A 13,122-nucleotide genomic window follows, 5' to 3' on the forward strand; every position below is an offset into this window, starting at 1 on the left:
ATGCACTTAATTCCGTGTGCTGTTTCCAAGCACAGTTCTTAAAGGAACTACATCCCTAACTACATCCCTAAAGACTTCCATTTAATAAGATGGAGGATTTAAACTGAATCGGTGGTTTGAGCCTCTGACTCAAAAAAGCAGTGCCAAACTTTAAACATCACAGTGTTGAAAACAAACTGTGCTGGTGCATGTGTAATAAATGCACAATAACAAACTGTGCTGCGTATGTATACATACACTCACACACACATATATATACATGTATGTATCTTCCTTCTATTTAATTTAAGCTTCCAGAAGCAAACTGAAGCCATGATGGTTGCCAAGACAGCTCTCCAAATGGAAGTCAAAATCTCTCTTTCCTACATTTTCCCCCTTTGCATTTCCCCCCATTGCACAAATTTTGAAATTCTTTCTGCCAATGATAACAGTGAAAATATGGTAGTTTATTCTCGGAGACTGTTCTAGCACCATGTTGGGTCACAAGCTGAGGAACCAAGGGTGGGTATGACCTGAGCTGCTGAACATCTTCATGAAGCCCTGGGTGAGGGCCCAGGGTGCACCCTCAGCAGGTTCACTGAAGACACCATGGCATGAGGCAGCAGTCAGCCACATCTTTGCAGATATTTAGAGGCTACATGTAACCCTGCACAACCTGATCTAACTTTGAATTTGCCCCTGCTTTAGGCAACTAGTTGAACGAAAGGCCCTTCCCAACTTAAACCATTCTCTGGTTCTGTCAAAACACTCAAAATGGGGGAAAAAATAGCAGAAAATACCACCCCATATTCAGCATTTGGAACTCACACGTACATTTAATAATACTGAGTCATTCAAACCTTACAGAAGACAAGAGGTGCCATGAAGTATGACTTTGACGTCTATAGTTGTTGCATATTTATTATGTAGTGGAAATCCTCATTTTTAACATACAAGGTCAAAAATCTGCATTAGAAAACATAAAATATTTTACTTGGTCCTTCATTCATGAAATGCTTAATCCTAATAAATAAAGTCTCTTGTAACATGCTAACTGAAATAAAATATAAACAACTTTCAACTATTTACATTTTTATTGCCTATATAATTTCATTTTCTGAATTTCACTTGCGTTCACTTCGGAAGGTGCTTTCATACCCACAGATATACACCCGTCGTCTTCCTCTTCAGCTGAAATAACTGACCTTCAGAACACCTCCAATTTTTTGCTTTGCTTGTGCACATGACTTTACTGAATATTCTCTTTCATGACAAGGAATAACATAGACTTCCCAGACCTACTGTGAATAGACAACATGCAAAATCCTTCCCCAAAAGGATTAGAAAGGGGTTACAAAGCAGCTTCCTGCCAAATAAATCAGATAATATCCAAAAGGGCACCATGTTTATAGTCTAAAAGGAGACTGGACAGTCTAGACACAGGCTGCACCACTCTAAAACTGGGCAGAGTTACGGTATGGTATCTTTTGTGATCTCCTCAGCATTAGACAAGACAAATATAACTGTCACTTAATATTGGATTGTTCCTACCACTCTTCAGACATGTAAAACTCAATAGTCCAACCCAAATCACCCTTCAAGGCTCCTTCTAGAATCTCAGGAGAAAAAGAGATGCCTCTAAATGGCACCTCATTACAGCAGTCTAGGAACTAGACATAAGAGACCGGGAAATGTTCTCAAAGAATAAACTGCTTGACATTTATCACCTAATAAGATGCTGTTATATTTTGAAAGAAATGCAGATATGTAAAGAAGAGACATGCTTGAGCTCACACGAGCGTCAGTGTCAACGTGAACTGTTTAGCTGTATACAAATCTCTCTGCCTGCTTCTAAAACACGCAGTTAAATCACAGCACAAAATCCAGTGCACATTTACGACTGAAAAGATGGTGATAGGTCTTTTCAGTTGTAATCATTTTAAAGGTGCTAAACAAGACAAGGATGATTGCTAATTTATTCCACTATTATCATTTTTACATCAACATCAATTGTTTTACCCTGAATGCCGTGAAATATAAGCACACAAAAAAGTAATCACTAAAAAAGAGAAGTACTATTGACTTTCTCAGCAGCTTGAGTTCCAGTGAGAAATAATACTTCCATAATGACAATGATTACCTTTACATGATCTGCATGTCCCCCGGTACTACATTAAAGACTTTTTTTCTATTTATTTCTGCAGGAACAGCAAAGACAGTCTCAGGAGATCTACAGAATTGTAACTGTATTTCTCTTAATGTAAACAAGCTGCTTTAATTAGCTTAATATGTTATATGGAATCTATTAGCAATTAGCATCTTCGATGAAAATCTGTACGAAAGCCAGTTGCTTTCAGGATGTTCAATTGTCGTGAAAAAGAAAACAAGGCACAATTTGTTTGAACAGTGTAGGGTAGGTATCTGCATCAATATCTTTTCTTTGTATACGTATTACTAACCACAACCTTTACACAAAATACCCAGGGGGGATTTCCTGATGGACAAAATCTATTTTTAAAATATAATTGGTTTTGAATAGCAACAGAGGTTTGGCTCTTACACTTCTGAAAACTGGCTCACACACATAACCTCTTTGAAAAAGCTTTTCTTCTGCAACAGATACAAAGTCTAGTGGCAAGAAAATAATCACAAGTAATAATGAAATATTACCACACATACATCTCAACACAGGATAGGAATGCCTGCATTGTCAGAGAAGTCTGAACTACTAAGAAGAGAAAATTATTGCTTTGTTTCTCTAACTTCTGCTGTAGTCTTTTTACAGAACTTAATCTGAAATCTAATTATTGTTGACAGAGATCGGGAAGCAAGCATATTAAGCCACCTAAACTTAGCACCCCTTGAGAAGTCTGAAGAAATAGCCTTGCCTTTTCTGTTTGTGTGCAGAGCTCCATGTTTTAGCCTCCCTCATGTTTTCTGCTTTTGTCAGAAACAATGTCTCGTAAAAATCATTGCAACTCAAGGACCATATTTAGTCAGCTGAGCATTAGCTTTATACCTGAGTGTGTCTTAGACATGTCAGCTAGAAAATTAACTGTGTGTTAGTGTGAGGAAAAAACAACAACAACAACAACAAGCAAAATTCAGCAATAGATAAATACAGGTGTCAGACCTGCTGCAGACAACTGTAGCACTGAAGTTTGCGCTAACTCGCACCTCCTGTGGGGTCACTCTTTCTCTGTGCACTCCTCTTTCTCTCTCTGTCCTTTACGTTCCTGTATCTTCTCCCCGCACTCTTCTCCTTCCTTTGCTGCTGGCTTTGCTGTAGCTCTGCTGCTGTCAGGGGTGACTCCCACTCCCCCACTTACAGCTCTTCCAGGCAGCACCGTAACACTGCAGATGTTCCAAAACCCGACAGTTATCATGGTGCCCTGGTATCCCCTGGTCACTCTTGGAGGCACCACATATTCAGCACACTCATTTTCAGCCTTGTGAACAGAATGGCTTGATGCGACTGGCGTTGGAGAGATGTATGAGTGGAAAGTGTGAGACAGTGCTTGTTTTTTCCACAGGGTTAGCCAAAACAATATGCATTGTGTCTTACTAATACCGCACATTTAAAGAGTGACGAGTCTCTTGGTGCTAGCTGATGCTACCTCCATGCTCATCTGAAGAGAAACCTTTTGCAGCACTGCCAACCGTCCTTTTGGAAACACCAGGGACTCTGCTGAAAGAGGTGTCTACCTCCCTGCTCAGCACTGCTTAGAGCTCTCAGCTCAGACCTCCAGCCACAGACCCCCAGCGCACTCCAGCCTTCCCTACCTCTGTAATTTCAGCATCTCATTTTCTAATTGGAAGTATGTTGTACTGTAACATGAGGAGACGGCAAGCAAGCAAACGAGCGAGGAGACTTCGTGTCTTGCAATCAAATCCATTTGATTTGAGCAGTATATTATCTTCCACGCATCCGGCTGGACTAAGTGCGCCTTTGTAATGTAACGACTTACAGCTATGCTCTTCAATCCATGACCTGCCTTGTGGGTTACAAGGGAGCAAAAAAGGGACAGCAAAACATTATGCTTTAATTTCTGCTGTTTGCTAGTTATAAACATCCCAAATCAGTGTAAAGGCGTCTTATCCTCAGTCAAAAGGAGATTTTGTTCTGCTGGTGCCAAGCTCTGCATAACAGAGGCGAGCATGAATGCTGAGAGCTCAACTGAAATCATGCTCGTCAATGAGGCAGAGCCTGATTCTGCAAGCAGCAGTTCCTTTGAATTAAGGGTTATACCTTGGTCAGCACATTGAGCTCCCACTGTGGACTCTGGGATGCCAAGAAGAAGGTCAAAGAAGTGTAACATCATTAATGTCATGTTTTAAGAACAAACTATTGTCCATTTGGCCTAACTGTGCCTTCATTCCTTCTCAAACCCTGTGTTTGCATTTAGTGAGTGCTGGGTTTTTGCTGGACTAGCTCTGCTAACCATTACGTATTTCATATTGCACTCAGCGTATCATAAACCATGAATAAATCCGGACTTACAGAGGATAGGTCACAAATAAATACAACTTCAAGACAAAGAGAGAAATAGATTTATGGAGGAAAGGTCAATTAAAATGGATTTTTCTCTAGTGTAATTGAACCTACATTCATTTTCAATTTTAAAAACCGAAAATGAAGTTTTGAGTCATTACAGGGCCAAAAAATTGTCAGAGCTACACTAGGTTAAACTCAAATTATACAGATGTAACTGTTCAAAGGAAGTCCGGTTAAAATAGAAGTAACTGAGTAAATAATTCCTTTTCTTCCCCTCACACTTTTGTCATGAGGCAATGAACAGAATTTTTAGTCACCAGAAAATGATATTTCTGTTACATTTCTATGCTTATCTAAGATTTTGCAGTCTTATTGATGGCTGCAAATTTGTTTTAGCTGCCCTAAACCTTTTCAATTGAATATACTCAGTTACACTCCAGGGAATAATTACTGTCCTCAGTTGTGGTATGATGTAAACCCTTTCCAACTCATTTCCGAGACGTTCGAAAACAAGCGGCTCAGCCTTAGACAGTGCTTCCAGGCTTAGCGCACTGTGGGTGATACTCAAGACGAGACGTATAATTAAACTTTCTAGTTACCTTCTTGGTCTGTTCCCCAACAAAACAATCTTTCAACAGCCAGATCATAACTGTTATGAACAGAAAGTAGTTTTCATTGCTCCAGTCTGGTAAATGCAAACAAACACTAAGACCATACACACTGGATACTTATTTCTTCACTGTCCTTGTGCAAATGATACAAGGCATTGAATCTTACAAGCTCTGGTAGCATCTCACCCACCTTCTTTCTTTTGGTCAACCATTTTATTTTCTGCTAAAGACAGAAGCAACAGAGAGGCTACACTGCCTCTTAGGAAAACTGAACAATAAAACAGCAAAGGAACGTGAATGCTGTGGAAGACAAAGCTATTGTCATCTACCCACCCTCTAGCCTGTAACTTGGAACCAGCTATCCATCCTGGTCTCCAGTGTAGAAATGAGGGACAATAGTTCTTAAAAACAAATAATTTGTTTTGTTACCAGCAATATTAATGAGGCCTGGCTTGCTGCAGATTTGTGTCGCACGGGTCATGTTCCATTTGGACTCCCTAGTTGTTCAGGGTGATGAGCTGACACTGCATCCTTTACCACCATGGGGGATTTACACTTCTTTTCTGAACCCACATGTGAATTTCCATGAAACCCGAAGGAGCTGCACATCTCTGAATTCTCTACCTTCCTGCCAAATTTGCCTGAAATTGGCCAATGCATTTAAAAAATGGAATAGGGAACAGAAAAAGACACAGACAAACATCACGGCTTTATCAGTCTCACCTCTTTGAGAAACACAGATAGAAACAAAAGCTGAAAGTAGGGGAATACTTGAAATACACCACTGAAACTTTCAGACAATGAAAAAAAAACAGCACACTGATATTATTAAAGAATTTTGACTATAAATAATCAAATCAAGACTGGAATTACTAAGAAGAAAACAGGAAATCACAGCAGACTACTTCTATATTGTTCGCAAAACGCAAGGTAAATCAATCATTTCCTCCTCTGAGCTCAACAGCGCTCTTTTGATTTACACCTGTGAAGGCTCTACATTATGAAATGAATTGCATTTCATAACGCTTAGCTATAATCAGTCTACTGTACAGTGCACGTTGGACATGCTTCTGGTCAACCAAGACACTTGGTCAACCAAGACACATTTTTTGCTGAGAGCAAGGAAAGTGTAAGACTGCACAAATCCAGTCCCATATACTTTCCTTTGCCCAGATGGACCCAAGGACTTTAAATGACTTCCTCACATAAATAAAAGCAAGAGGTTTGCAAAGCCAAGCTAAATCTAAAAACAAACCACAAAGTATCATCAGATCCTGTCTGACCTAGCCTCGATAGCAAGAGCTCTGAGGTTCATTTTCTTTTAACATGCATATTTTCAGGAAAGTGTTGCTGACAAACTTCTCGTGCAGGATGAGATAGTCTGTTATGGTAGAGCTGATAACACGGCTCCTTGCTGCTCAAACTGGCACATCTCATGCATTTGGCCTTTCTCCTCATCCTTTTCTCTGCTACACACTCCTGGCCAAATTCTGGCACTCATCTGAACCTGCCCTGAGTCTGTTCAACTCACTAAATTAACAGGGAATTAATTTGGTTTGAAAAAAAAAAAAAAAAGTGATCCAGAAGTGATAACCCCTTAAATCATCCCTTGCCCCATACAGAGAGAATCACTGGCCACTTCATACTTCTCAGAAACTTCTCAGAAAAGGTGAAAAAATGAAAAAACATTTTGGAGCAGATGCAGCAGTTTTAAGTCAGCAGGAAATCTCTGCTTTTCATTTTCTTAAGACATTAAGGTACAAAAAAAGGTACAAAAAAAGAAAACAAAAAGGGCAGTCGCTTACCATTTGTCTTCTGTTCTCTACCAGGTGGATGCCAACAATCCCTAGGAAAGATCCAAAGCCAAGCTAAGGCAAAGAACAAAACCAACAGAAACACATGAGGTCAGCTTATTTGGTCAACATACCAAATCATCACAGTGATATCTGAGCAGGTGTATCATACAGATGGGATAATTGGGGTGTGTCAGGAGAAAGAGTGAATGTTATCATAGAATTATAGAACAGCCTGGGTTGCAAGGGACCTTAAATATTATCCAGTTCCAACCCCGCTGCCATGGGCAGGGACACCTCCCACCAGACCAGGCTGCCCAAAGCCCCATCCAGCCTGGCCTTGAGCACCTCCAGGGATGGGGCATCCACAGCTTCTCTGGGCAGCCTGTGCCAGGGCCTCGCCATCCTCTGAGTGAAGAATTTCCTCCTAACGTCTAATATAAATCTTCCCTTTTAGTTTAATTCCATTCCCCCTTGTCCTGTCATTGTCTGCCTGAGCAATAAGATGCTCCCCACCTCTTTTATAAGCTCCCTTTAAGTACTGAAAAGCTGCAATGAGGTCACCCTAGAGCTTTCTCTTCTTCAGGCTGAACATCCCCAGCTCCCTCAGCCTTACTTCATAGAAGTGCTCCAGCCCTCTTCAGACCTTCCTGGCACCAGGATTCTCACCAGGCTCATGTGGGCTTGCAGAAAAGGAGGTTCCTCAGTGACAAACATATAAGATGTAGCTGGCCACAGATTCAGAAACAGCCACGGTAGGAGTGCCAGTATCAGCAGCAGGTCTGTTTCGACAGCGCTCCCTCCCTGCCTTGCTGGCTGTCTGCTTCTTCTGCAGGCACTCAGTGCGGCTGGCACTCCTCCCTGCTCAGTGAAACCCCGCTCACCCCCTTAGCTCCCACCCAACGCACCCCATGGATGAGGCATGAATTTTCTGTTAAGGTGTCTAAACCCCTTCCTGGAACTAGGTCTCCGAATCTGGTTCAAAGCCTCTTTTCCAAGCCCAATTAGGTTTTTAAGGACTAAGTGTCCCAGCCAAGGGCTTGAGCGAGGCCTGTGAATTCCCTGCTCTTATGCACAACCACACGCAGCAGAAAGCAAATCTCCTGTAAGCACTTTAATCGCTCAGCGTAACAACAGGAATCCATGATTCTCCCTCAAGAAGACAAATGTAGGGAAAGGGGATTAGCTACTGAGTGCTTTGGGAAGATTTATGTGAAAGAGAGGCACAAGTACTGAAAGTAGAGATTTTGAAAAAGAAAGAGTGTGCAAGCACGTCTGTGCTGACTGCTGAGTAGGGGAGAGACTTGGAACCGTGAGCAAGGACACTGTGTTCAGGGGACAGCAACTTTGTAAATTAACATAGCTACATCAAAATGACAGCTGGTTCCAACCCCAATTTTTCATCCTAAAAGGAGCAATCCATGCAGTCCCATTTAAGGTTTACAAATGAGGACACAGAGCAGAGCAATATTATCCACATACAGGGAAAAAAATAAAAAATAAAAAATTAATAATAAAAAAAAGAACCAGATAGAGATCATGCTCTAAGCCACGACATTGCTGAGATTGGTTTAGGGTTATATGTGCTGCTTTTCTTGTATGGTGACTGGGACATTTGGACTCTGTGGTCTCCTGGTTGAAAGATTATAAAAATAGCTAATTAAAATAATACAAGCAGTAGTCACGGAGAAGTGATATGAAATACTTAAGTATAAACAGTATTTATAAGGAAATAAGGTTCAAGAAGCTCCAAGCCAGCTTTGTAACCCGTTCCACAAAGACAACCCTAAACCCAAACGGATGATCAAGCAGTGATCTACTAAAAGCAGGCATCTTCCAAAGTGGAACATTATACTAACTCGCCTACACACAGAAATATTGTATGTTAAATTACTTTGGCTGTGTAAATGTAGATAATACCTACTGCTATAAAGATGCTTTTATAAAAAAGCTTTTCCCAAAACAAATGACAAATCACCAAACAGAAAGAGAAATTAAGGCACCTAACTCTTCTTGAAGACAACGGGAACTAAGCAGACACCCAACTTTTATTGTGAATCTGGATCTAAAGCCCTGATCTGCAAATGCTTCCAGATGCAAGTAAGTCTATGGAAGTGAATAGTCTTGTTCACATTTGTAGGTGTTTGCAAGGTAAGGGCCTAATTCTGCATGTTGTTTAAGTCCAAAGTCCCTTACCTAAGACCAATAGAGATCTAGGTCTCATCAACCAGCCTCAAGGTTATATTGTTAAATTCTGTGAGAACTAGACTTCATTTTGAATTGTAATTAACTTTGTCTAACCTCATAAATTTCTTTCAGCCCAAGAGTTAAATATGTAATGTCAAATTCACTTACCGAGCTCTAGCTATCTACAAGTTCTTGATCAGTGCTCTGACAATTTTCTAAGCTCCCTCTACTGCCAGTGGAGAAGAGGAGCACCTTTGGAGCATTACTCAGCTCTGCGAGGCCCTCCCATAGTCCATCTGTCAATGCTAGACATGAGCCAGCAACCTCCAGCAGCAGGGCACGAACACAGCTGTGCTCCTCTAACTAGGCTTTTGGCAAGTTATCACAAAGGGTTTGTGCAGCATCTTTAGCCCTTCCTAAACATTTACATTGATAAATAACCATCTCTTTTTCTGTTACTTCAATAATACAACATGTGTGCATGAAAAGAATTCTGAATTTCATGAAAACTATTTAGCTCCAACAATCTTTTGACAGGGAAAATTATTACTAAAGGTTTTGCTTTCAAAGCGTTCTGATATATTCTAGTTATTCTAACTGATTACTAATGATTAATATTTCAAGAAACATTTTATTATTTTTTTTTCTGAGTAAACAGACATTGTTTTCTTCCTAAAAGAAACTAAATGCTGAAATAAAATGGTTTGTGCACACGGGTTTATTACTTACCATACCAAATCAAGACCGCTTTAAAAATGAAACTCCTTTCAAGGGAATGAATGAAGATAATGTGGCCTTCTAAAATACTTTAATTCAAATTACAGAAGTAGACTTTTTATCAGTATTAATCTATCTATTTCAGTTTAAAGAAAGGAAAACCCATTCTTTTAAGGTTTTATTCTTGTAACTACTTTTTGTTCTATTTTTAGATCACCACTCCTTATAGATCATTATCCCAAAATTATCTTTCCGAAAGACCTGTTCTCAGCATGACACCAAGATGTAACTGAACAGTTCAATTATTAATGGCAATGCAAAATGTATGCACTGTATTAGAAGATACAGATCCCTCTTCTCTGGGCATTTCATTCTACAGAGAACAAGAACTAAGGGTACCTTGCAGCACGTGTTGGCACTGGTGGAGCCACATACCTAAGCAGGAGCCTACCTCTTTTCTTTCTTCACCTTGCACCCTTTGCCTCCTCTGGCTGGCCGTGGGAGGCTAAATAAGGCAGAGAGACGATTTGCTGCCCTTACTCTTTTTTTTTTTCCCCCTAAAATTCTGCCAATTCATCTCAAAAAACTTTTTTACTCCAGAGGTTTCCACTCTTTTGGGTATGACTGATTGCTTCTGAGACTGGGAAGGGCCATGGGTGCAAGGCCCAGAAAGGCCACACTTCCCCAGAGGCCAACAAGGCACTACAGTATTAAAGAGATGCAACACGAGCCTTGTGTCCAGTGCAGGTACATGTTCTGGAATACATGTTCCCAAGGTAAAAACAAGACTAAGGACTTTGGAAGGGGAACTTGTACTGCAGGACAGACACCAAGACTGTGTAAGAGGATGTAGAAGTTGGGCAGACTCTAGGGAGAAGCTTCCACGTACCCATCAGCAGCATTTTCCCTGCACTGGATCCAGCAGAATTCCTGGCACATGGACACAAGAGCAGAGTGACTCTACCATCAAAGCAGTGAATCTCTAAAAGGCCGTTTAAAACTATCCCATGCCTGTTGTCCAGTCACTTGTCAAGCACATCCTCCACCATAGTACTGTGAGATCAGCACACAGCTGTGCAGTGTAAACTTGACCCCCCTGTGCCACCTAAAACCTCCTCCTCAGGGCAATTCAGAAAAACGGAGTTTACCTCCCTATTTAATCCCACTCTAGAACCAAATCAAAACAAATGAGCTTCTCCCTCCTGTGAAATTCAAGAAAACTGAATTTTCTTTGTTTTTCTTTGTAATCAATACGAACTTCCTGTATCCAGCTGATAATAATTTATTTAGTTGTACCCAACATCCTAGAGTAGGATCCTTTACTCACAATGATGCCTGGGTAGTAGCCTCCCACGGTAACATTTTCTGTTCTCGTTGTAGCTGCCAGCCCTATGGTCAGTATGAAAACAGACACCACCAGCAGAGAGACTGTGAACCAAAGTGAAGTCTTCTTCCTTTTTGCAAACTGCCCTGTAGAAAGTGGGGGAAAAGAAGTTTTTAATTGCAAACATGACAGAGCAAATAATGGACCGTTTGTTGACTTCTGCTGTGGTTAACCCACTGTTGTTCTCCTGCTAAGGAAAACTGCTGGCAGGCAACAGGCAGACCGAAGAAACATAAGGAGTTAGCTGGAGCTCTACATAGCTTAATGCACACGCATCAGGTGCACGTACGAGATGAGTTTTTATTAAGCTGAACCAAATGTCAGTGACAATGATAATTATGCCTTATCTGCAGTAACATTTATAATTAAGTTGTTGCTCACATCCGTAAGTCAAATCCTGCAGGCCTCGAACAATGCTTACCTTTGTGAAGTTCCAGTTTAACTCTATGTGGACAGAACGTATGAATTTATATTTTAAACGAGATTAGCATAAGCTCTGCGTGCTATCATGAAAATGAATGTGCTGTTCACATTTACTAGGGTAAGCAAACCAATCTATATCTCTGAAACAAAGCTGTAATATCAGGTAATGACATAAGGGCCTGCCTTTTTACATAATAGCTGCTCGATGAAATACATTCAGTGTCACTGGGGGTTGGATTCAGGTGCCCAGAAGTGAAAAACAGCAGGCTCATTTACTGCTTTCAGCCTCCTTCAAGCCACTTAACCTTGCTATCGTGGTGGTATATCTGAGCTGCAACCAGAGTGCTAACATCAGAGCACCTGCCCACAGCACAGACTTAGTAAGACTTATTGAAAACCAGCCATCAGTACGTGACCCTGGCTAACAAAAGGCACCCAAATGAATCAGAGAGCCCACGGTCCTGCTTTCGGGCCCTTCCGCAGCACCAAACCGATTTCTCTCCCCCCTGCAGCCTCTCGACGCAGCCTGCACACTCGGGACGCGTCTCGGGGTGAGGTGGAGGCTGCGGCGTTGCACTGAATGTTGGAGGCAACGGCACTAGCCAGGGAGGGGCAGGTGTGAGAGAGGAGGCGTTCTTGTTGGTATTGGACTCCAGGGGTGAGACTTGACGGATCTGCTGTAGGCAAAAGCAGGGCAAACGAAGGAAGTCCAACGGCAAGCAGAGGCCATTTGCAATGAGTCATTTTAGTTACATGGCCAATTTAAAGGCAGGTAACTCAGTTAAGTGCTGACAGTTCAAAAGCCAAGCTAGATTAGGGATGCTGGCAAACCAAGTCAAATAATTCCAGTGAATAAATAAATGCCTCTATAATCAAAATCTGTACGTTTGCTGGCATCTCTCCAGTGGCGCTAACAGACAAAATGAGTCCAGCTTTTTAGTATGAAATGCAGGCAACTTTACTGAAGTCTATTGCGCTTACATGCATCTCTTTCACTGCATGTACGAAGCCTTCCTGCTGAAGATCAAGAAATAATTCATAGGACTCTCCAATAACTCTCTGCACTCTCCCCTCCAGCCTGTGTCCCAGCTGTTTGCCTCTGGTGATTCCCCATTAATCCACGAAGGGTCAGAGAGGACACGGAAACGGAGAGGCTCTTCATTATCAATCAGCTCTTCACCACGTGCATGGGGTTAAATGAAGCCAGTTCAGTTTCAGTGCCGCCAGTTCAGGAGAGGAAAGCAGACTTACAACTTCACAAGTCAGTTACCATTCCCACAAAGATATATCTATTGGATTTTTTAAAAATATTTGAAGTGATCATGTTCTTACATGCCTTCTAGTCTTTGAGTTCTTACAGCTCAGGCTTTTTAAGATGTTCTGACATTACTGAGACAGCAAACTGCTCTCTGATCCACCTCAAAGATGCAGCTCTCAGGCATCCAGCTCCAGGAGCTAGGTGTTACAAAATGCATGGAAATGCAGCACACTGCACACCAAACAGAAGAATACCAGTAACCCCCCCCAAGTCTC

General features: G+C 41.4%; 1 protein-coding gene across 4 annotated transcripts in view; it reads right to left on the reverse strand.

Annotated features, from left to right (window-relative positions):
* TMEM255B (transmembrane protein 255B) overlaps positions 1-13,122 on the reverse strand; it is a 72,697-nt gene that overhangs the window by 51,868 nt on the left and 7,707 nt on the right. For 3 of the 4 annotated variants that reach the window (XR_010827019.1, XM_048077916.2, XM_048077921.2), the window contains exons 2-3: positions 11,110-11,252; positions 6,891-6,953 (exon numbers count right to left, since the gene is read on the reverse strand). Coding sequence is in view for 3 of the 4 variants with exons in the window: in XM_048077916.2 (XP_047933873.2) it covers positions 6,891-6,953; positions 11,110-11,252 (206 nt within the window). In the remaining variant the exon portion in view is untranslated. The remainder of the gene's footprint in view (positions 1-6,890; positions 6,954-11,109; positions 11,253-13,122) is intronic. The other variant, XM_048077917.2, reaches the window with a different exon arrangement.

Source organism: Anser cygnoides, chromosome 1, assembly GCF_040182565.1.
Source record: "Anser cygnoides isolate HZ-2024a breed goose chromosome 1, Taihu_goose_T2T_genome, whole genome shotgun sequence".
Taxonomy (NCBI): domain Eukaryota; kingdom Metazoa; phylum Chordata; class Aves; order Anseriformes; family Anatidae; genus Anser; species Anser cygnoides.